The sequence below is a fragment of the Hirundo rustica genome, chromosome 6, assembly GCF_015227805.2.
Source record: "Hirundo rustica isolate bHirRus1 chromosome 6, bHirRus1.pri.v3, whole genome shotgun sequence".
Taxonomy (NCBI): domain Eukaryota; kingdom Metazoa; phylum Chordata; class Aves; order Passeriformes; family Hirundinidae; genus Hirundo; species Hirundo rustica.
In genome coordinates this window covers 13913237-13935783 of record NC_053455.1, presented here as the reverse complement: position 1 = coordinate 13935783, position 22547 = coordinate 13913237, and the positions used below count along the sequence as shown (strand labels likewise).

General features: G+C 35.5%; 1 protein-coding gene across 5 annotated transcripts in view; it reads left to right on the top strand.

Annotated features, from left to right (window-relative positions):
* The window catches only part of VRK1 (VRK serine/threonine kinase 1), a 36405-nt gene extending 14479 nt beyond the window's left edge, over positions 1-21926 (top strand). For 4 of the 5 annotated variants that reach the window (XM_040068660.1, XM_040068659.1, XM_040068662.2 and 1 more), the window contains 8 exons: positions 1238-1346; positions 1488-1580; positions 2588-2720; positions 3900-4020; positions 4896-4954; positions 5802-5980; positions 10059-10152; positions 21670-21926. In XM_040068660.1, the coding sequence (XP_039924594.1) occupies positions 1238-1346; positions 1488-1580; positions 2588-2720; positions 3900-4020; positions 4896-4954; positions 5802-5980; positions 10059-10152; positions 21670-21752 (871 nt within the window). In that variant the 3' untranslated portion in view covers positions 21753-21926. Of the gene's footprint in view, positions 1-1237; positions 1347-1487; positions 1581-2587; positions 2721-3899; positions 4021-4895; positions 4955-5801; positions 5981-10058; positions 10153-12265; positions 12327-21669 lie in introns of all 5 variants that reach the window. The other variant, XR_005701538.2, reaches the window with a different exon arrangement.
* The last annotated feature ends 621 nt before the right edge of the window (positions 21927-22547 follow it).

The window sequence follows — 22547 nt, the reverse complement described above, 5'->3', positions numbered from 1 at the left end:
TATTTTTTGTCTGTATTTGGTTTGTTACTCCTGTTTGTGTTTGATACAATCTTTATAACTGAGATTTGGGTTTTGGTGAACATTGCTGTAAAATTATGATGCTGTTTATGTATATGTGGTTTACAAGCTTTTTATATTTTAATTAAAACAAAGTCGATTTCTGATGTACAAGTCCTGGAATATTATGACTAAAGTTTTTCTTGTTGTGTGCACTGAAAGAGTATTTTCACTCACAAATATTAAGGACTTAGTACTCTCTCAAATCTGTTCTATTTTCCCTAGGGACGGGGCTTTTCTTGGCTTAATCTGCTAGCTAGAATAATTGCTAGTCTCATGTTAAATTTGTTTTAAGTTTAGGGATAGTTCTTAGTGTTGTTCCATGCCAGGAAAGGTTTTTGTTACTTGGTCTTTAATGTTAATGCCTGCTTATGTAATAGTCCTTGTTTCCTAGTGGCCGTTCTCTAAACAGCTGTGCTGCGAAGGAGTTTTAGTACTTCTCTGGCAGCTTACAGGAGCTCAGGCTTCTTTGTGTGGCTCACTGCATAGGGCAGTCGGTGTGAATGTCTTGGTATGTCAGAAATATCAGCCTTTCAGTAGGTCCTCGAGTGTAAAACTAATCTAATGGAAAAACAACATTCATTTTGAGAGCAAAAGTAAATGTAGCATTTTTTTAATCCTGCAAATAAAGTGACTTTGCATTCAGCGTTTAGTGCACGAATTTAATACAGCCACTATGAACTCTTACAGTTCTAGGACCAGTTTGGCTGTAGCAATGAATATCAGAACACCTCTGGCAAGTGAAAGGTTTTTGTTTTTAACAATAGGTCAAAAAAAGTTTGCAATAGATTTCAGTAAAGGAACATTGTAAGTGAACATGTTAAATCACTTAACGATTTATAAAAACTAAGAAATGTATTTTTGTGAGTAGATGTTGCTTTGTTTTGCCTACAGTGAGTTGCAATAGGGATGTTTTCCTCTGTGAGTACTTATTTTATTGCGTAACTAGAGTAAAGAGCAGTTCTTTTGATAGAGAAACATTTAAGTAGCTGATGTAAAAAAGGTAAGAAATAATGTACCGCGTTAAAAAAAACACTGCATTTCAAGTATTTCCCTCAGTTTCTTTTGAGAGAGATGTGTTCAATCACTAGTTAGTACAGTTAACACACAGATAAAATAGTTTCCCTAAGTACAATTCAGTAACTTTGCTATTTTTTTTTTTTTTTGTCCTTGAATTTAGCTATCGATTTATGATAATGGACCGATTTGGCAGAGATCTTCAGAAGATGTATGAAGAGAATGCAAAGCAATTTTCCCATAAAACTGTACTACAATTAGGCCTGAGAATAGTAAGTTTTAAAAAAGCATTTTATTTTCTCAGTCTATCTTCCCTGTGTAAATGTCTCGGTTCAGTGCCACTTCTGTGCCGAGTCCAGGTCCTCTGGTGGGCAGACCTGGGTACTGCATTTACATGACTTTTGTTTTGTTAGCTTGATATCCTGGAATATGTCCATGAGCATGAATATGTGCATGGAGACATCAAGGCCGCAAACCTCCTTCTGAGTTACAAGAACCCTAATCAGGTATTTATAATGCATTTTACTCCTCAAGTTTTAAACCTTCTATTTGACAACAATGAAAGTGCTTTCTTTGAACCTGTGAAATCTAGCAGAAGCTCATTTTTAAGAATGTATATGGTAACATTATTTCTGCTTGACATTTATATCTAGTTAATATTCTATGATTTTTTTAATGCATTTTGCTGGACAGTTATCAATTGACTATTTGGCCTAAATAGTATTCTAGAGAAATTCTTGAGATTTAAAAAAAAAAAAAATGACTCACAAATTGGTATTTTCATGTGGAAGCCTAAAATTATATAGCACACTGGTAAATTATGTTTGCCTGTCTGCATTGTTACCTCTTTGCTTTGTTCAAGAAGTCCATCAGATAAGTGTTCTGTTACTTGGAAAAATTGGTCTTTAAATCAAGTGGAACAATCAACACTTTACGGAAGTCTTTCATTTTTCTGCATTTTTAACTCTCTTTGCTATTCAAACAATGCATATTAGAGTTTAAAATTATGTATTTGTTCTTGCCCAAATGTTTTATCTTGTGAAAAATGTAAAATAATACGTAATTTCATTTCACTTAAAGTAACTGTGTTGTTAGTGAGAAGTAATAGTATGTAGTATTATTCAAATGGGTCAACTGAATTTAAAGAGGGTAGCACAGTGACTGTATTTATAACTCTGTGGACATTACTTCTTGTTTTGCTTGTTACTTCCCTCCCCCCCCCCGCCTTAATCTAATTTTACTAGTAATAACTATTGTACTGTACTTGCCTTCTGTAGCAGCAAGAAATGGCTTCCAGAACAGACTGCTTTATGGAAAACAATAAAACCTTACTGACATATTGTTTTCAAATCATATGTGTTAAGATTAGTAAAATACTGAGAATCATTCAGAGTTGTACAACTCACAATTCTTAATACTTCCGAAGAAATTGTGAGAATGGTTGGGAGCTGCATTTTTGTATTTTTTGTATTTGCAGTTTTTTAATCTTGGAATGTTTTGTGGAAATTGCTAGGTGTACTTGGTGGATTACGGACTTGCCTACCGATACTGTCCTGAAGGAGTTCACAAAGTATATAAAGAAGATCCTAAGAGGTGCCACGATGGAACTATTGAATATACCAGTATTGATGCACACAAGGGTGTGGGTAAGGATGTAAAACTCAGAAACAGGCATTCGTATATCCTTTTTTATTTTACAAAACTCAGTGCAGCAAATAAACCAGGTCTCTGATTCTAAGGGTTTTTTTCTTTATGTGTTATGCTGGCATTTTTTTTTTTTTTCTATTTACTAACTTTTACTAATTGTTTTTAATGTAACTTTCATAAGAACTCGTTAATTTATAAAGATAAGAGGTTCATTGTATTGCTTTTTATTAACCCAGTAGAAATTGAATAGTGCTTGTGAGACCTTGATAGAAAAGTAAGTCCTGGTTTTAGGAGAAAAATAGTTGCTGTTATCTATGTGAAAATATTTTTTACTATAACTCAAAAAACTTCATTTAGTTAATTAATTATGCCTATAGTCACTGAACACCAAAAACCAAGAAGTGAGAAAAGGTTAAATATGCAAAGGACAGGTTTATGTCTAATTAATCATTGAAGGTTTGTAGTGAATATCAACTTCATTTTCTTAATTCTTAAATTTTGCTTTATTAGCATAAGGGTGTTTTCTGCAAAAATAGCAGTTGTTGGAAATGATTATTTACTTGAGGATTCTTAAAGCTGAACATAACCAAAGACAACTTGATCTGCCAATTTATACTTCTACTGTAGTTTGTGGTCACTATACATGTAAATTGTTTTTGTGGGGGTTTTTTTTGTGGTTGCTTATTTCTAGGTGGGTTTTTTTTGTGAATGCTTAGGGATCTAATCTCATACTGTCCTTTGTTCGGTTTTTAGGCTACAGAAATCTAGAATAGAATATTTTTTTGAAGGAGGTGGAGTTTCAGCACTTTTACCTTTTTATAGACGAAGGGAAGTAAAAACTATTTTGAACAGAAAGTCAATCACTTCGCTAACTTGTTCTATTTTTTTCACAATTTGAGTACTTAAAAAGCTTCCCAAATTGGGATAACTGCTGCATGTCGTGTCTTTGAATAGGAGAGATTGATAAGGAATTGAAAATGAAGTGATCCTTCCAGATGTAGGAACAGTATTTTTTCCTTTCTAGCTTTCATGCTAAAATAGACATGAATAACAGATACAGTAATGTTACATTGTTAGCATTGTCTTAACATTTTTATAAATTTTTACTCTTGTTAAACTCTGTGTGCTTTATTGGCTGATGTTATGGTTGGGTTTTTTATGTGTGCATATATGTTTAGCACCATCGAGACGTGGTGATCTGGAGATCTTGGGTTACTGTATGATTCATTGGCTTAGCGGCCATCTACCATGGGAAGATAATTTGAAAGATCCAAATTTTGTCAGAGACTCAAAAATCAGGTGAGAAACTATTTGTTTTCATTCTCTTTTGAAAATGAAAATATCTTTCTGTAGAAATGCTTTGTACTTTCGGTATGTTCCCTTTTGGTGAGTAGCTATTGTTTTGTATAGCTCCCATTTTCCTTTCTTGTCTCATGTATCCTTGACTTGTAATTAAACTTCACTTGTACTGTTCTGCTGTCTTCTTTTGCGTATGTGAGTTGTTTATTTTTTCCACCACAGTGGAAAAACTGGCACTTTAGAATTGTCATGGTGAATCCAAAAGCACTCTTAGCAGGATGCAGGTAACCATCAGTCATGCTTTACAGGAAGACAACTGTGGACTGTGAGTCCCTTTAACACCATGCTCTGATGCATGTGGCAGAAGTGAAGGCCAAAGGGGAATCTTAAAGCATCGTTCCAGCTAGAGCACTACTGTTAACGGAATTTTAAAATTATTTTTTCATTTTGTCCCTCAGCCTCAATGTCAACATGCCTTCATCTTCCCCTCAGCCCAGATCAACCTTCTCATGTCACATATTTACTATGAGGAGAGCTGTCACAGCACAGCAGTTTCTGTCTCATTAACAAGTATTTGTTATTTGCCTTCTTTAGCATTGGTATGTGAGGGTTGAAAATGGACCAGTTCTTTTTCTTCAGTCTTTCACTTGCTTTTAAGAATCAAAAACTGTTTCAGATAGCCTATCTGGCATTCATGAGGTTCTCAAATGTGCTGCACACCCACAAATAGCTATACCAAATCATACCAGAGGTTTATGCAGTAGTGTTTCTTGTATCTGACAGTGGCCTAAATGGGGTGCTTATGTAGTTTATCAGAACAGGAGAAGATAAAAAATTCAAAAGAAACAGTAGTTTTGACTAATTTTGTTTTTCAGATGTAGAGATAATATTTCCATTTTGATGGACAAATGCTTTCCTGGGAAAAATAAACCGGGTAAGAGGAGCTATTTTAGTATACTTGTTTACTGAACTTTTAACGTATTTTACTTCTTCCTTTCAATTGGGAACAACAAAGTGGCATGAATTAGATTGTTGCGTAAGAGAAGTCTCGACTTTTCATTTTGGCTGCAGTTATATACACTACAGACACTGTTGCTTCTGGTTAAGCACAGTATTCATTTCAGATATGTGATGTGTAGATTGATTTTTCTCAGCTGGATTTTAGATATGAAAATTTAAGAAGTAATGCAAACTTGAAGTATAGGTTGTTCCTATTTGGCAGAGGTGGTAAGCTGAATGCATTACTTATTTTTTTTAAGAACTGACTGTTAGAAATACACTTTCTTGAGATCTTAATATTTAGTTATTTCCAGCTATTTCTGGTGATCAGAAGAGTTTCTCATTCAAGTGTGACTTGTTTGGTTTTTTTGGTGTTCTAATGTTTCATGTATTATTTAGTATATGTTTCACTCTTGAACTGACGAAGTTCTGAGATAACATTGATTTTCTTTTTCCACATTTTTAAATATAGACATAAGAAATACCATGTAAATAAGCATTCATTGGTGAAGATTGGCCTATTAGGTTTTTTACATCTGACTGTTTTCTTCATTGCTATAAACATGTAAAAAACAGTGATGCTGTCATCACTGGGTAATGAACCTTGGTATAATTTTTTTCTAAAATGTGTAGTAGTAAAGACATAATTATTATTATGAGTTTATAAATAACCATTTCAAAAATAACATAAGTAGTGCATGCATAATTTCTCTCTTTTGTAGTAAAAGTGAATGATTAAAATGTTTTCAAATAGAAATTAATTGGAGGTGCCATTTCTTTAGATGAAATAGCCAAGTATATGGAAAAGGTGAAGCTACTCAGCTATGAGGAGAAACCTGTTTATCAGCATTTCCGAGAAGTACTTCTGCAAGGTCTCAAGGCCATTGGACAAAAAGATGATGGTGTGCTTGACTTTGGCCTGGCAGAGAATGGAGACTTTCAAAGAAATCCCGTGCAAAAGGTTTTATTCTAGAAATTAATGTTATCTTTTATTGCACTTTGTTGAGCTAAGTAAGAGTTAGTGGTGTTGGAAGTAGGTATCATAACTTAATCCAGTAGCAAATAATTAAATAGTGAAATGTTAAAGTCCTAGTTGCACACATTATTTCTCTAATTCAACTTAACTAGTTGTTAATAAAACTTAATATGGAATGATGTTTATAGAAGTACTTTCATAGTAGATAATACCTTGGATAACAAAATTTTGTATACTTAGATAAGATGATGTTTGAACAGATGAACATTTGGTTAATTTACTTACTTCTTTAAATTGGTAAAACTCCAGATGGATTAAAGTACATGTAAGATTAGTGTAGTTTTTGTTTCGTGTTAGTTTCCTTTCCATGATTAGTTCAAAGCTTAGTTTTAAGTATACATCTTTATGCCAAGTGTTTGATTCTGGAATTCACATATTGGTTTCACTGTGATCTAATATGTTATTTTTGAGTCTTAACTGTATTGGTAGGCTAAAGGTATTTTCTTCTTTTTATTTAATAAGCCTTAAACTCTGGACTCTTAAATACGGTATTAAGAACTTTTTAAGCTTTAGGGAAAGTGTATGATAAAACAGCTTATACCCATTAAAAAGGTGTCAAATAATGGGACAGTAATTACCATCTTCTACTTCAAACCACATTTATTACTTCTTTATTTACATTTGTTAGTACCAGGTGGTCAGTTTATTGGTTCCTTTCACATGAACTGGGAAACTGAGAATTATAATACAGGATAGCAGTACAAGTGCATTGCCGGCTTACTGACATGATCAGCAGTGTTTTAAAGATGGGGAAAAAGCAGGAAAAACCCCCAAAATTGTAGGATTCTCAAGTCTTCTGAAGATATATGTTCAGCTTTTCTTAGATCTTTTTGCCCATTAAATAGTATTTTGGCTAAAATCATACAGCTGTGGTCTCTATAATAATATTTTCTGCTGAATTGAGTGTAAAGGTCCCTCCAAAAGGAGAGTTTGATAGCATAAGTTCTATTTCCCTTGTGGTTTGATATGGCTTGAGACCTATATTTTGGGGAAAAAATAATCTGTCTTTAATGGTTGGCTGGTTTCTTTGCTGAGTAAGTTGGCCTGCTGCAGAGCCAACATCTGTGACCTTTAGTGTCCTTGTCCAGCAGAGATGTCTGGTGCACATTTTCAATGGAATAAAAACTTCAAAAATATTGGTTTTTTAGCCTTTATCAGTCAAGACCATTCCCAAAGGATGGGATAATCTTTTTCCATAGGTTCTTACCTCCTGACATCAAATAGAAGTAAGCCTTTTCATTTGGTTTCTTTTTCTATTTTTAATACATTTGAGAACCATATGCATGGTCAGTTTACTCAGTTGTCACAAATATGAAGCACTAAGATAAAACAGGGAGTGCTACCGGCCCACTTCAGTAAGTGTTTTCAGCTGTCTGCTTCATATTTCAGTGGACTTGGTGCTGCTTCATGTCAGCTACTGCTATAGTGTCTGGACAGAGTAAGATTGATGGACATCATAACCTTCTTGCTTTTGACCAAATACCAGGACAGATGACTCTTCTATGTTGGGTTTTGTAGGCCTTGTAGCAGGTGCAGTATAGGCTAGGGTAAAAGATGACTTAGTGTTTTAAAGCTAAGCTCCAGATTCCAAACTTCATTAAAAACTACTCTCCATAAAGATAAATTGTCATTGATCAGTAGCATTTTACCTCTGAAAGCCAGGATTTTCTATCACATTCTGAATTTTGTTTGGCATGCTTAATACCTAATTTGAAAATGAAAAATGCAGTCTGGCATCCACCCTTGAGAGGACTGTGACCTCTAACACAAAATATTTATGACATTTTGGCTCTACTGATCTTTTAATCACAGCAGGTGATTCTTCATTTCTTTTGGTGCAATCTACTGTACTATTTTCTCAGTACAGTGTTATTTGACGTTCTGAAGTTATGCTGTTTCATATCTAGGAGATAATATTTCTAGGGTCTGTGTAAATATTTTCTTAGAATGCAGGATTCTCCTGAGCTATCAGCTAATTCAGCCATGGTGGGCATTATATGTTACATATAAGCATGCTTGTTGTGGAATCTCAGTTATTCTCCAGTATTGGTATCTGGGTAAAAGTCACAGATGTCTGCTATATTAAAAGTTAGCATTTTATTTTCTATATCATGGCTCAAGTTTCCCCAGATGTATGACTAAATGTAACATAATCCACAGTGTGGTGTTTTTTGGTTTTTTGTGGGTTTTTTTTGTGTTTTTGGTTTTTTTTTGTGTTTTTTGTTTGTTTGTTTGTTTGTTTGTTTGTTTGTTTGTTTTTTTGTTTCTTTTTTTGGTTTTTTTTTGTTGTTTTGTGGTTTTTTTTGGTTTGTGGTGTTTTTTTTTTTTTTTTTTTTTTTTTTTTTTGTCTCTGTATAGTAAACATGCTAGTTTGTGAGTGTGGTATTCTCTAGTAGTTCTAGACAAGCAAGAAGCTAGCAGTACCATGTATTTCCAAGCTCTTGACTAAATTATTTAGAGCAAGGACCACATTTTACTGTTGTTCATTGCTGAAGAGTGCTGGGAAATATTGTGAGTAAAGTACCCTGGAAAAATACAGATCTTGGTGATCTGTGGTTCCTTCTAATGTTCAGGTTCAGACATGCAGGTGTTGCTTTTGACAGATGAATGCTGCCTGATTTCTACTGCTATGTAATTCACCTGCATCAAGATTAAGAAACCACTTTTTATTAAATAAGCTTGGAAACAAGATAAATGTATTTTGCTTTCGTGTAATATGTATATCTGTTATGTGTATGTATATATGTATATGAATATCTGTTTTTTCTAGTGAGCATTTAAAATGTTTCCTAGTACAATTGGGAGGAATGCATTATCTCTCATATAAAAGCAGTACAGTGCTGAAATAGTCCTCCTTAATTTTGGTCAGAATGAACAAAAGTGTCTGTGTTTATTCCTGCCTAATGCATCACAAATCTGCTGACATGCTAACCTTGGAGTCTTGGCTGGCGGTAATCAGGCCTGTGCACCGGCAGGAAAGATGTACCTAATGCACTCCATCAGTGCAGTTTGCATATGGAAGTTCTCACAGGGGAGCTGCCCTGTGCCAGCTGAGGGTTACCTGCCCACTGCAGTTATTGTATGTAATTATCGAACCAATCTGTTCAGCCCAGCAGGGTTTAGATGGTAATCATGAAGCAACACTTTGGAAAGGAAAGATGTAATGCGCTCTCCCCTTTTCCCATGAGCTGTGTGAAGTTGTAGCCACTTTTTAAGCTGTATTAGTAAAGCTCTAGTCTCACACAATTAAAAAATAAATAAATTTAAAAAAAAGAAAAGGTAAACCTCCTCCGGTGTTCAGTGCTTTTTATGTATGCCTGATGCAGGTCAGTTCATCTTTTGCAAGAATCATGGTTTTAAAACAATAATTTTCCATTACTACTTCAGGAATCCTTTGTAACAGTAAGTTTAATTGTAATACGCAGATAATAAGGCTTCTATTCATTTGGAGGTTTTAAGGTAATGTACCTTGAATAGAGTTCAGATTTTTCAAATACCTCTCTTTGGAACAGAACCCATGGTTGCTATTAAAAAAAAAAGAAGTACTATCAGTGAGTACTAGCTGCTTTTAAGCTGTGCAAAGAAAGCCTTAAGAAGCAAAGATCCAGATAAACTTGAATTTAATGTGGTGTAATTTTTTTAGAAAAACCCAAATAAATATGAACTTGGGATAAAATGCCTTTAAGTTTTCCAGATTGTTCCTTTTTTGACATTTATTCAGAGTAAGTTAAATAGCCCCCCGGGTTATGATCACAACACCTTCATGTTTTCATACATCAAAATTTCAACTACTAGAGTGATCTGAACATTGGGGAATTGTTGTTTTAAATTGTGTATGGCTTAGTTACCAGTATTGTGTTAATACAGGAATAAATTTTCTCTATGACTGGAGACATTTTACATATAATATAAAATAAGGGAATGCCTTGTGAGGATATTGTCTACTTTACAGTCTGTCCTGTTCTTGAGTTCAACTGTTTTGTTTTGTTTTTTTTTTCCCCAGAAAAGAAGAAAGGCAGCAGCTGCATCCAGTGAGAGCACTGAGGCAGAAATGGAAGATATAGGAAGTCCAAAAAAAAAGAAAGCTGCTACTTCTAGTAAGTCGAAAGATTGTTCTGACAGTCACATGTACTGATGTGGCAGGATACCTTGGCTAAAGTCCAGACTGCCACACAGCCACTCACGCCCCTCCTCAGTGGGACAGAAGGAGAAAATAGGATGAGAAAATCCACAAATTAAAACAAATATGTGAAAATCTATTACTGTTTACTGTTTTGGGCAAACCATACTCAACTTCGGGAAAATAAATATAATACATTACAAATTTAAAATAAATTTGGATAGTAACGAACATTGAAACAACACCTTTCCTTCCCCTTCCTTCTCCCAAGCTCAACCTAACTACTTCACCCTGAACTCTACCACTCTTCTTGTTCAGTGGACGGGTCCTGGAGGGGAAGTGTTCTGTGGTCTCTGCTGCTTCTTCATCCCTATGTTTTCCCTCTGCTCCAGTGTGGGCTCTCTCTTTTGGGTTGCAGTCTTTCAGGGAGAAGAAAAATAAAGTGGCCCAGTTTTTCCCGAAAATATCCATTTTTTCCAGGTTGGGCTCTCAAACGAGTTGCAGAGGATATCTCTTCCATTCTTGGTCCTTCCTGAGCTACAAGGAATATGTGCTCTGGTTCAATGGAGTACCCCTTACTTTGGTGTTCTGTCTGCTGTTTCCCACTCTTCTCCCTGCATTGCTACTCCCTTTTTACCTGTCCAGTAATTTTTTTGTCATTTTTTAAGTCTTTCCACAGTGGTTTCACAAACAAATTTGGCTCAGCTTTGGCCTACAATGGGTTTGTTTTGAGGCTTCGGCCTGCAGTGGGTTTGTACTGTAGCCAGCTGGAAGGGGCTGTCAGGCACAGGAGAGCAGCTGGACTCTCCCCACAGAGGCTAGCCCTGAAGCTGACCTCAGCTTACCAAAACCCAGCCACATGGCCATAAAATACCCAATAGAACCTTAAGCAGTTCAAGTGCTTCTGATCTTTTGCAATTTGTTTTTAGATTAACTTTATTCAATAAAGTTAAAATATTTCAATGTAAGCATTTCTATGAAAGAAAGGATTATGCTCCAATTAAGTAGTGCCCAAAGCTGGTGGAATTGCTAGGTGAAAAAAATTGGTGGCTGAAGCCTGTTATTTTGCCATCGTTCATTCTCTGCTCATTCTTGTTTTTGTCCTCCTGTCTTGTCCAGTTCAGTGTTAGAACATGCTGACTCTTCAGGATTCCTCTTCACAGTGTGTTAAAGCCAAGGGCTAACAGCAGCAGCTTCCAAAAGCAAGCGTGTTTAAAGTCAAGGAAAGGATTAGCAATAAGGATAGAAAATGCTGAAGCTATTATTTCAACATCATTTGGCATAGTTTCAGTGCAGTATGGAAAAAGTCATGGACAGATAAAGTAGGATTATTGAAAATCCAATGTTAGAAATCTTCAGTAGATCTCTGTAGGGGAAAAACTGATGGTGAGTGTTCAGTCAAAAACTGGTTTATGGATCTGACCACGTAATGCCTTTATGTATATGTGAACTGAATTTAAGTAATAGCAAATATTTTTTTCCTAAAGATTTTTTTTTTTAATATAATTTTAAATAAAATACCATATATTGTCTGTGGTCAAATAGTCTAAAAATAATAAAGCAGTAGGACTAAAGTCTACCTCAAAACAAATCTTGTTTAAAAATAGTTTGATGAATGAATATTGTAGGATGGGAAACTGTAACCTTTCAAAGACAGTAATATCTGTGAGTTTTGGATTTGCCCTGGCATACTTGCTCAAACTGTGTGGCACAAAGTACAAGGAGTGAAGCTACTGATATTCCAGGAGGTGACTCTGCTTTGGTCGTTTTCAGCTGTTCAAATTACAGAATTTTAATCATTAAGACCAGTGATTATTTCTCTTTTTTGAATGCCTATTTACTTATTGACTTCAATTTATCATAAGTTCTCTAGTCTGTCAGTGGCTGAAAAAGTGTTAATTGGATTATGCTTTCTTTCATGGCAATAGAATTATTTTAGATGATGCTCATACAGTTTTAGTATTTTAGATATAATTTAAGACTTTTAAACAAAATACTTAATACAGTTGACTGTTTTCTGGTTGTGATTTGATACACATGCGCATAACATACTTTCTTTTCTTATAAAATATAATACTACTTTTTCCTAGGATTGTAGATTGAAATTCTTATAGAAGGAGATGGAAAAGAACTTGAAGAATTGCAATCCAGGTGGTAACATCAGCTTTTTGTAAACAATGTTTTTGGTTTGTTTTTTTTTTTTTCAGACTAAGTAAAGGTATTTGGGAGGCTGTATAGATTTTCAATGTAAGCTTAAATTACAAAAACTTCCTCTCGCTAGTTCAATCGAGTTGAAATGGCTTTAATTTCACCTTTTTACACTATTCAATTTAATGAATATCAAGTAGAGGGAGTATATAAAATGCTTTCAGGTGAAATGTGATACATGTACTTACTCATTTGGTTCTCTCCAAATTTGGAATTAAAAACTTTACCAACTATTACATGATTCATAAACCTGTGTTGAAGGAAAGGGCAACTGTTTCATAATCTTTTCTATTCTGATGCTTTTATAGTTCAAAAAGGGCTGACTATTATAGAAATACTTAAAACTATGTTTCCAAATGTGACTAGTTTTGTTACCATGGACTTGTTTCTCCATTAAATGATTTTTCCTGTGACTAAAAAAAAAAAAAAAAAAAAAAAAATCCTGAAGTTCAGTAAAATGGATATTTTCTTGATACCTCTTAAGTTGAGTCATACAGGAATGCTTTAAAAATTGCAATTCTACTTTATTGGTTTCTAAGGGGCATAAATACGGTGGAATGGTGGTTGGTCTTCAGGTATTCAAGCCACATCTCATAAGTGTTTGAACAGAAAGCAATGGCAAGAACTGTGCATCCTCTTGCTGTTTAGCTCGTCAGCATTAAGCACATCTGACTATTCAGTTTGTCTTGTCCAGTTCAAAGGATTAGTTGTCCCCAAAAGATCCTGATCAGCTGTGTGGCATTTTGAGTGCCCTGAGGTGCTCAGTGGCTATAGGAAGTCTGCCAGTATTGAAATCTGCTGGGGCTGGGGAGCCCCCACATGTGGAAGAGGAGGAAGAAAGAATGGGCACTGGGAAAGGACAGTCACCTGGAAATTCTTGCTTCTGCTGTTAGCTGCCCTTGGTTGTTCTCAGTGTAAGAGTGGCCACATCAGATGAGGTCATCAAAGGTCTTCTTTTCCAATCCTGTCAGCTATCAGTGTTTCTAGAGCAATCAAGTGACTTTTTGGAAACAGAATTTTTGAAAGCCCTCGAAAAACAAGCTGTGTTGGACTTCCAAAATAAGTTGCATGAAATTTGGTGAAAGTCTTAAATTGTTTTCTATTTATATTAGCATGATATCAGCTTACTTTTTTTTTTTAGCCATAGGCTTTCTTGAAAAGGGGAATTTTGCCCGGTATCCTTTATAAAGTAATGTGGATGATGTTGAAGTGTTATATTAGCCAATCTATCTCGACCAGGAAAAAAGCTGTCAGAAGAGATTAGTTCAAATATGAAAAGCTTTTTTCCCCTCTGTTGCAGCTCCATTTTCAGTGTTAGCTGCCCTCATGTACAGTAGTAAAATGTAGAGACTTATAAATGATAGTACTGTTAAAACAGAATACCAGACTTTGGCACACATTGAGCATATCCACCAACGCTCATGCAGGGGTGTCGTTCACAATATGATAGGACTAATATGCTTATCTTTGATCAGTTTTGTGGAATAGGCAGATAGTACAGGCATCCTCAGTGAAAATCTCATAAATGCTGGAAAAACAAGAGTTTCATGAGAATTTGTGAATAATCCTGGGTTCAAAGCTACAATAGAAATAAAACAACTACCCTGGCAGGTATTTTTAAATATCAGGGTTGATGAAGATTGGATTAGAGCAATACAGATTTTTTTTTAGAATAGCCTTTTTATTTTCTGTTCTGATTTTTTAAAGACAGTTTTTGGGTCTATTAATTAGGGCATATAAAGACACATACTAAAATAGATATGACAATGAAAGTACTGTATTTTTTAATATACTTTTAAAATAGTCAGTACTACTAAGGGTAGGGATTCTGCAGGTCTGTATTGCTGGATAGCATCTACCATGTAAAGGCCTTACCTGGGGTCCTTGGTTACTCTTGCAATATAAGTAAAGAACTATGTGAATAGCTCCAATATGATAGCAGTCACACTGCTGGATTGGTTAGAAGAACGTTCCAAAATGGTGGTTTAATATTATTTCCAAATTAATAGGTACTTAGCTTTATGTTTATTTAACTTACATGACTTTGCATAAATCAGTACCTGGGTTATTGTCTTAAATATTCTTTTCTTTATTCAAGTAAGATTTATTACTTATTGTCCACGGAGGTGCGTTTTTGCATTTTGTCATGGGTTGCCAGAGTTTGGTTTTCAGTTGGGGAGGAATGTGGAGTGTTGCCCTGTCAGGACCTTGGAATTGTTTTGGAAAGGACAGGGACCTGTCGGAGGCTAGTATTGGATATTGGCATCTGCTTTGACCACTGAGAATGTTAAATGGGAAGTACCCATATAAATCCTGATTTTGTTCAAGTCAGCCCTTTTTCCTCCTGGCCAGCTGAACAGGTAACATCGAGTAGAGCCTGCTGCTCTCTTCCCCCTTTGTGGGGGGAAGCTGGGCTCAAGACCTGGCTGGTCTCCACTGGCTCCCGGCAGGGGAGGAGAGGTTGCAGTTTAACATCAACTACCCCTCTCCCCATCTCTGGTGATTCCCAGGTGGAGAGGAAAAGAGTAGAAGGAGGAAACCAGGTTGATCTGAGATGCATGGGAAAGAGACTGCCTGGGGCAGAGATCACATGGCCACTGGGCAGATTTAACCCTTTCCTGGCAACATGAAGCTTCCAAGGCCTAACCCTTATCTGAGACAGAGAAGAAGGAGACAGAGTGGGCATAGAAAAGACACAGCATGAAGTCAGTGGAGCAAGAGTGAAAGAACTGATAAAGATTATTAGAAGGAGGAAGTGGACATTTTTTAACCAGACTTCTCTGGTGTAAACTATGGAGAAATGGACTATTTTTTGTAATATCCTAATGTTGTTTGGGGGAATGCTGGCTCTAGTCAAAGGTTCGGGATTGATATAATTGAGATTTAAGTGAGAATCTGGAACAGAGTAAGCCTCTTGCTCCTGGGGTAAAAGGAGGTTCAGCCTTTGAGATGAAGCTGATTTTAGAGAGAAAGTGATTTGAAGCCCTCAGCTCCTGGGGTAAAAGGAGGTCTCTATTTCTTTGGAGACAGAGACGATTTTAGAGTTAGAAGAAGAGAATCCTTGTTTTGTACTAGAAGAAGCATTCTTAAATGGTACTCCAGATACACTGAGAAGCCCATGAGTATCTGGGGGAAAGGCTGCTAATGGGTGGAACAGCACTATATGCAAAAATTCTGGGTGGTTGCAGATTTGTGACACTGGGAGCCACGAGACTGTTTTTGTCTTCTGGCGAATGTCTCCATAAGACTCTAGAGAGACTCCTCTCCCAAAGTAATGAAAGATTATATTCAAATGGTAAAACTGACTGAAAATTACAAGTTGTGTCTCTCTATGTTATTTTGTAGGAAAGTTAACAGTTTGTAGAGAGAGGGAGGAGTGTTTTGAAGTTTCATTTTTTTTCAACTTTTTTTCTTGTCCATTCTTTTAGTGTGTATTAATAAAAGTATTCATTTATTTTTATGCTTGAGCCTGCTTGGCTTCTCCTGATCCTCTCCCACAAGAGAAAAAAAGAGAGTAACACTAAGACCACTACACTAAATTTGGGAAACAGAATTTGGCGAGCGTGAAACCGCTGCATTAATTGGTGCTTCTGCATAGTCTCAAACAAACCTAGAACAAACCTAGAGAATTATTTGCCTTGTCGCCAATCTTTAGGAAAAAGCAATTCATACCTTTTTTGAACTTCTTTAATGGTGCACCTTGTTACTTGTCTTTCTGCTCTGTACCAATGCCCACATTACAGGTACATTTTTTTTCATCTCTTAATCTTGTACCCTAAAAAACTTACTTTCTATGAAACTTGTACTGCACAGTAGTTCTATTTGTGTAATATGTCCCTTCTTGTGGAGGATTTGGTATTGACAACTATCTGTTACAGACTCAAGGACGAAGTAGATACAAGTTTTAAAACTGTGTATCTGTCTCTGTGCTTAGTGACTGAAAGATCTGTCCCTTTCTGTACCCTTCTTAGCATTCCCTTACCTGTCTCAGGAATGTCGCAAGTTAGATGTTCTAGTACAAGAGTTAGAAGTTAAAAGCGGGTGCTGCGATAGTGTATCTAGAAATTACTAGAAAGATCTGGATTTTAAGCAGAGAAATACTGTTTTCAGTTGCCTGAAATACTGGCAAACTCACTTCTATATTTTGCATTAAGTATATTGAAACACAATATGAAGTGATCTGACTTTTATGCCTGCCCTGAGATTGTTTGAGGATCTTCAAAAGCTATTAGAAATTCAGTTAGAAAAGGTGTGGTACGAAGTGCTTTTAATTTTAAAGATTTTTAAATTTTGTGAATAGGAAGGTTAAAATAGATTTGCTTTACATTTAATTTATCGTTGTGGTTCTTCACAAATACTAGGGGTTTTTTTACAATTTGCAAGTGACAAATTCAGTGAGAATTACTTTGAACATGTGCTACTAATCATAATAAAGACAAAAAATTAGTGTCCAACATGTAAAGTATGGAAGTGTTACTGTGTACTTCTGTGTGTGCTTGGAACACAGTCCTTTATTTAATCTACCTTTATATTTTAGGCTTATTTCTGTACAACATTTTCAGATAATTTCTAGCCCTTGAACATATAAAATGTAAATAATTTAGGTTCCCTTTTTACATTTCTTGGGATTTTCTTGTGTTTTCTGCTAATAAAAAGTATTAAATGAAATCAAAACACCTTGTAACAAAAATTTTCCATATGTAAAGTTTTGTATAATGACTTTACATGGAGAACTAAGTAATTTAAGGAAAAAAAGTTATGTCTGCTTTTTTGGTTGGTTTTTTTTGTGATCTGAAGATGAATTGCAGTATGTTGAACAAGTATTGCAATTCAAACTCAGGTATAAAATTTGCAAGTGAAATTTTTCTACAGGAAAGAAAAATTGTACTGCAGTGACTCAGATTTTTATAGGGAACTAACCTTTTCCAAGATTGCAAGTAATGTTTTGAATTAAACTGCTTTCCTCTGCAAATTGCTGTTTGGTGAGGAGGAGGGTTAATTTCAGACACATGCTGCATGGGATGAATGATTTCTGTTTCTGTACAATTGTGTTTTGAAATATCTTCAGTGCAGCAATTTTTGCAAATAGAAGTAAACAGGTTTCAGTTTCATCTGGAACAATTTTATATTAAAAGTTTTAAAAGAATACTCATATATTTGTTGTTATCTGTAAGAAATACACAGGCATAAAGTCCTAAATAATAGATTCTTGTGTTCTGATGTTTTTCCTTATGAGAGTATGAAAAGTATTTGCTTTATTTGTTGCAGAAAAGGGAGTACTTGGCAGAAGAGAGTAGCTAAAGCGAAGCCCCATCCCACAACTTCACTGACTTTTCTCTCTCATCCCCACCCCACAATCATATATTTACTGGAGTTCTCTCTTTTTTTTTTTTTTTTTTTTTTTTTTTCTTCCTGAGCTGTATTTCTGAATTCTTGTAGAAAAAGACTGCTGTGAAAACAGAAAAACAAACTAACCACAACTACTATTTGTCACCCTTGCAATTTCTTCAGCAGCTTCAGAGTACTGAGAAATGCTTATCTGAGAAGTGTTATTCGCCAGGTTTTTTCAGTTATGCACGGGTTCCCTGGCTGAACTGGGAAAGAGCTTGTCAGAGGACTCTTAAAACAAGGAAGAGTCTTCTTAAAAGGAGACTTCATCTTCTTGCAATCTTCTTAAAAGATTTTCTTTTATCTTCTTTAAAAGTATCTCTTTATTGACGCCATATTCAAACTGCCCAAAGTGATTGGAGAATGTTGGTGTTTAACTCATTAAATGTTGCAGCCTGGTCTAAGTTCCCATTTGATGTTTGCAGCTGGTTGCTGAATGTAGTCTTCAGCTTCCAACACTATTTTCTTATTCCTTCAATATGTAAACAGCAAATGTATGGGTTCCATTTTCTTGTTTCCTTTTTCAATTTGATGATTGTAGAACCCTTCTAAGAGACAGTTGAAAAAGGTCTCATAGAGAGCCATCTAGCAAAATGGCTTGATTATTTGCTACCAACAAAGACAGCTGAAATATGCCTGAAGCACATTTTACAAGAGAAAAGGGATACTGTGATCTGGAAGGATTTTGATGAACTGGCAGTTATAAATTTATCTGCTTTGGAAATCACAGGTATGTATTTATTACTTAAATTAATATCAAAATTATTCTTGGGAATAATTTATTGCACTGAGATCTGATGTAGTGGCATATGTAAGATCGCAGATTAGGGACAGTCTCATTCCTGCCTTATCACTTCTCAGGTTAACTGTGGCAATTTCACATATTTATGCGTGAACTAATTTAATACAGGCATGTGCTTGCCTTTATTAAAGCAATGTCAGTCCTAACACTGTCCTGCTGTGACACATGGGGTGTCTACACAGAAATGATGATTAAACTTCATTCATGTGGACACCAGTTGAGAACATCTCTTCCAGAGAACACCACCACATCATCCACCACTCCAGATTTGCTGACCTTTGTTTCTTAAATAGGTGAACTTAGAGCAAAATATGTTTGTAAGATTGTGCACACATATGCACGGACATTAGGTTTGGGGTTCTTTTTGAGAAAGGAAACCTTGTAGTTTCTTATCAATGTACTCCACCACTTCTTTTGATGTTAGGTGTTTTATTCAATGATGATGACTACAAATTTGGTTTCAAGGGCTACAGTTGCTGGAACTCTTCAGCCCAGTAGCTGGAGACTGACATATGCTTAGCCTTTGTCAGGTGTAGATTCAGCATATAGAAGTGATGCAGTTGGCTCACTTCTAGCATATCTGCTATTAGATATTTTTCACTTACCTGATGGTCGCTGACGTCAGAGCGAACGCATGTGGCTCTGTTTTCACGTATTCTAACCTATGATGTAACTTAGAACTGTCACCTAAATCCTACCTGATTTTATCTGCTCAGTTGCTGTGTCCAAATCTGTCAGTCTTCCTTTTTATCAAAGAAGGCAATTTAAACAGGAAAATTGTGACTGTTTTTACCAAAGGAACTTCTGGAATTTTATAGAAACTTTAATTTTTTGACTTAAACAGTTATATTTCTTGGTCATAAGATTTATGTGTTTCTAAAACAGTATACATAGAATTGGAAGATGAGAAGGGACATCAATAAGAGATCTGCTCTATACGCCAGTCTAATCAATTTGTGTTAGTGTTAATCTTGATATATGCTATTGTTTTATCTTAAAACCTGTATGATTATTCTAGAACTTCCTTGGTGAACACCACTTGTAATACTTAACTATCCGTACTATTACAAAGGATTTAATAAGGGGGAATATTTTAATATTTTTTATATTTAAAACCTTTAATTTTTTAATATTTTTATTACCTAATATGAATTTCCCTTAAGTTTAGTAGTTGTCCTAGCTGCTGTGGTCGTGAAAATCACACTCATTCTATGAAGCAACCTTTTGCACATCATATGTCTCCCATTTTTCTTTTTTCTACTCTCTTCAGATAAACTAGTTAAATTCAATGTTTTCTTGTTATTTTTGTTAGAGAGCTGGAAACCGTTTTTTCTCCTTGTTTTTCTCAGACCTGTTTTGTGGGAGAGAGCCCAGAACTATAAACAGTACTGCTGGGTTAGAACTCGAATGATTGGTGACTCCCACTGCTCAAAGGTTGTTGTCTTAACCAAGCAGCTTCTTTCTGAACGACTTGCGTGAAATTCAGTTTTACTTTTCTTTACCTGTGTAAACTTGACAAGGATCGTGGAATTATATATAGTTTTACAAGCAAGAACTGAAGTAGTTTGGCATGCTATCTTCAAGGAGAAATTTAGGATTAAGAAGAAAAAAAAAAATTACTAGGAGATGAAAAATATTTCATTGTTACTGTCTATGTAAAAAAGGTAGAAACTTTTATTATGTGTGGTATTTTTTTTTGTCAAAGTGACTGCAGTTGAATGCAATTCACAGAAATGAGCAGTGGTGGTTTGTTTTCTTCCTTTTTTCCTGGTAGCAGGCAGGCAAGAATCAAAGTGCAGGGAGGTTTTTATTATTGTTTTAGGTATGGTCTCTTTGAACAACCTGCCTGCCCAGGTTTACTAAGAATCTTATTTAGATGGGATTATTCCTTACCTTTGTTAATAAAATAATTGTCAAGTGGTGGCTTGAATCTGTAGGGACAGTTGCACTGATAGCTGAGCTGATTTAACAGCTGACATTGCCAGACAGAAATCTTCCTTTCTTTTTCACTGTGTGCCTTCCACCTCCTCTTGTACAAACTCCATTCAGAATGCTCCAAGATGCCACATTTCACTAAACTGTGAGAATACCAGACCAAGATTTCTTTGCTAAGTGTCCTAGTTTCAGCTGGGATAGAGTTGATTTTCATCCTAGTAGCTGGTGTGGTGCTATGTTTTGGATTCAGTATGAGAATAATGTGGATAACACAGACGTTTTGGCAGTGCTTACCTTAAGTCAAGGACTTTGCAGTTTCCTGTGCTCTGCCGAGGAGGAGCTTCACAAGAAGCCAGGAGGGAGCACAGCCAGGACAGCTGATCCAAACTGGCCGAAGGGATATTCCATACTGTGGAACATCACACCCAGTATATAAAATGGGGGAGTTGGCTGGGAGGGGCCAGTTACTGCTGAAGGGCTGGGCTGGGCATCAGTCTGTAAGTGACGAGCTCTTGTACTGCATCACTTGTGGGCTGGGGTTTTTTTTACATGTGTGGTAATTCATCTCTTTTTACTTTTGTTATTGTAGTGTTGTATTGTATTATTGTATTGTTATTTTACTTTATATTAATTACTAAACTGTTCCTATTTCAACCCATGTTTTTTTTTTCCTTTTTCCAATTCTCCTCCACTTCCCAGTGGGAGTGGATGGGGAGTGAGTGAATGAACTCTGCATGGTAGGTAGTTACTGTCTGGGGTTAAACTGTGATCCCAGAGCTGGATGAGCTCACAATGTCCAAAAAAATGGCTTAATACTGGAAAGCGTTATAAAACTAAAAGTTTGCACATGGGGAGGAAGAAGGGTGTAGATTTTGTGGAGGATCTAATTCTTTTGGTGAAGATGAGCTAAAAAAAGTTACTTAACTCTGTGTGATGATACTCTTGGAGAAGTTGAACTGTACAATATGTTTTTTGGAAGAAGGTCAGTGCCCAGAAATAGTTGTAGATTCTCCTCTGTCCATGGCATATTCCCCATCCCCACTTAAAGATCAATGAATGATTTCAGTTGAGCTATCCTTTTAAAAATTAAAAATGTTTTCTTGTGATCTGTTTTTGTTATTTTAACACAAAGTGTGTCTTTTTGTTTTGTTTGAATTGCAGATGCAGTTGCTAGCAGAACCCAGAAGATCACCTCACCAAAACCCAAGAAAAGCACAGCAACCAGAAAGAGAATCCAGAAGTAAATAATATATGGAGCAACAAATCAAGTTGCTCTGTGCTAATTGGCTCATTTCTGATTTTTTTTTTCTTTTCTGTAGCACTGGAATCTTTTTCTTTCCTTTTTAAATTATGAATCCTGTAAAAACATGGACTACAGTTTGTACCTGTTTTTGAAGAATAAATGTTTTATTAAAATATTTGCATAATTTATGTATACTTAAATACTAATGCAGAATTTTGCCAACTTTTGAAGTGGGGATGCATTTTTATTCTTTATATACATGAATTTATGTCTTAAAGGCAAACTAAAGTGTTTTTTTTTCCTGCTTTGTAATGTAGAGATAAAACCTTATTTAATAATTTCTTTATGGATACTGTATAAGAAACAGCAGTGTTGCATCTGCTGTCTCACAGTTTTAAGTAAAGTCATATTGGTGGTCACTTAAATGCACACAGATGAAGTCTGAAGAAGCAGAAATAGCTTTTAAATATGTTTCAAGTGTTTGAATTAAAAACAGAACGTAAGGCAAAAATCATGTCCTTCCATTCTAGTTTGTATAAAATGCATTTAAACAATTCTTTGGAAGACAGGTATTGAATTTTAGCCATTTTTTTTTGCATAGTATTTGTGTTTGTATCATTTTCCAATTATTCACAGTTTCTCTGGAAAGAAAAGAGACCAGAATTTCAGACAAAGGGCCCAGGGCAAAGAAAAGAACCAACCAAAAACCAATGCCTATTCTCAACCACCCCCTCAGGTTTTCTTTTTGTATTAGTGAAAAGACTAGAATATAATTATGAGTAACTTTGTGCAGGAT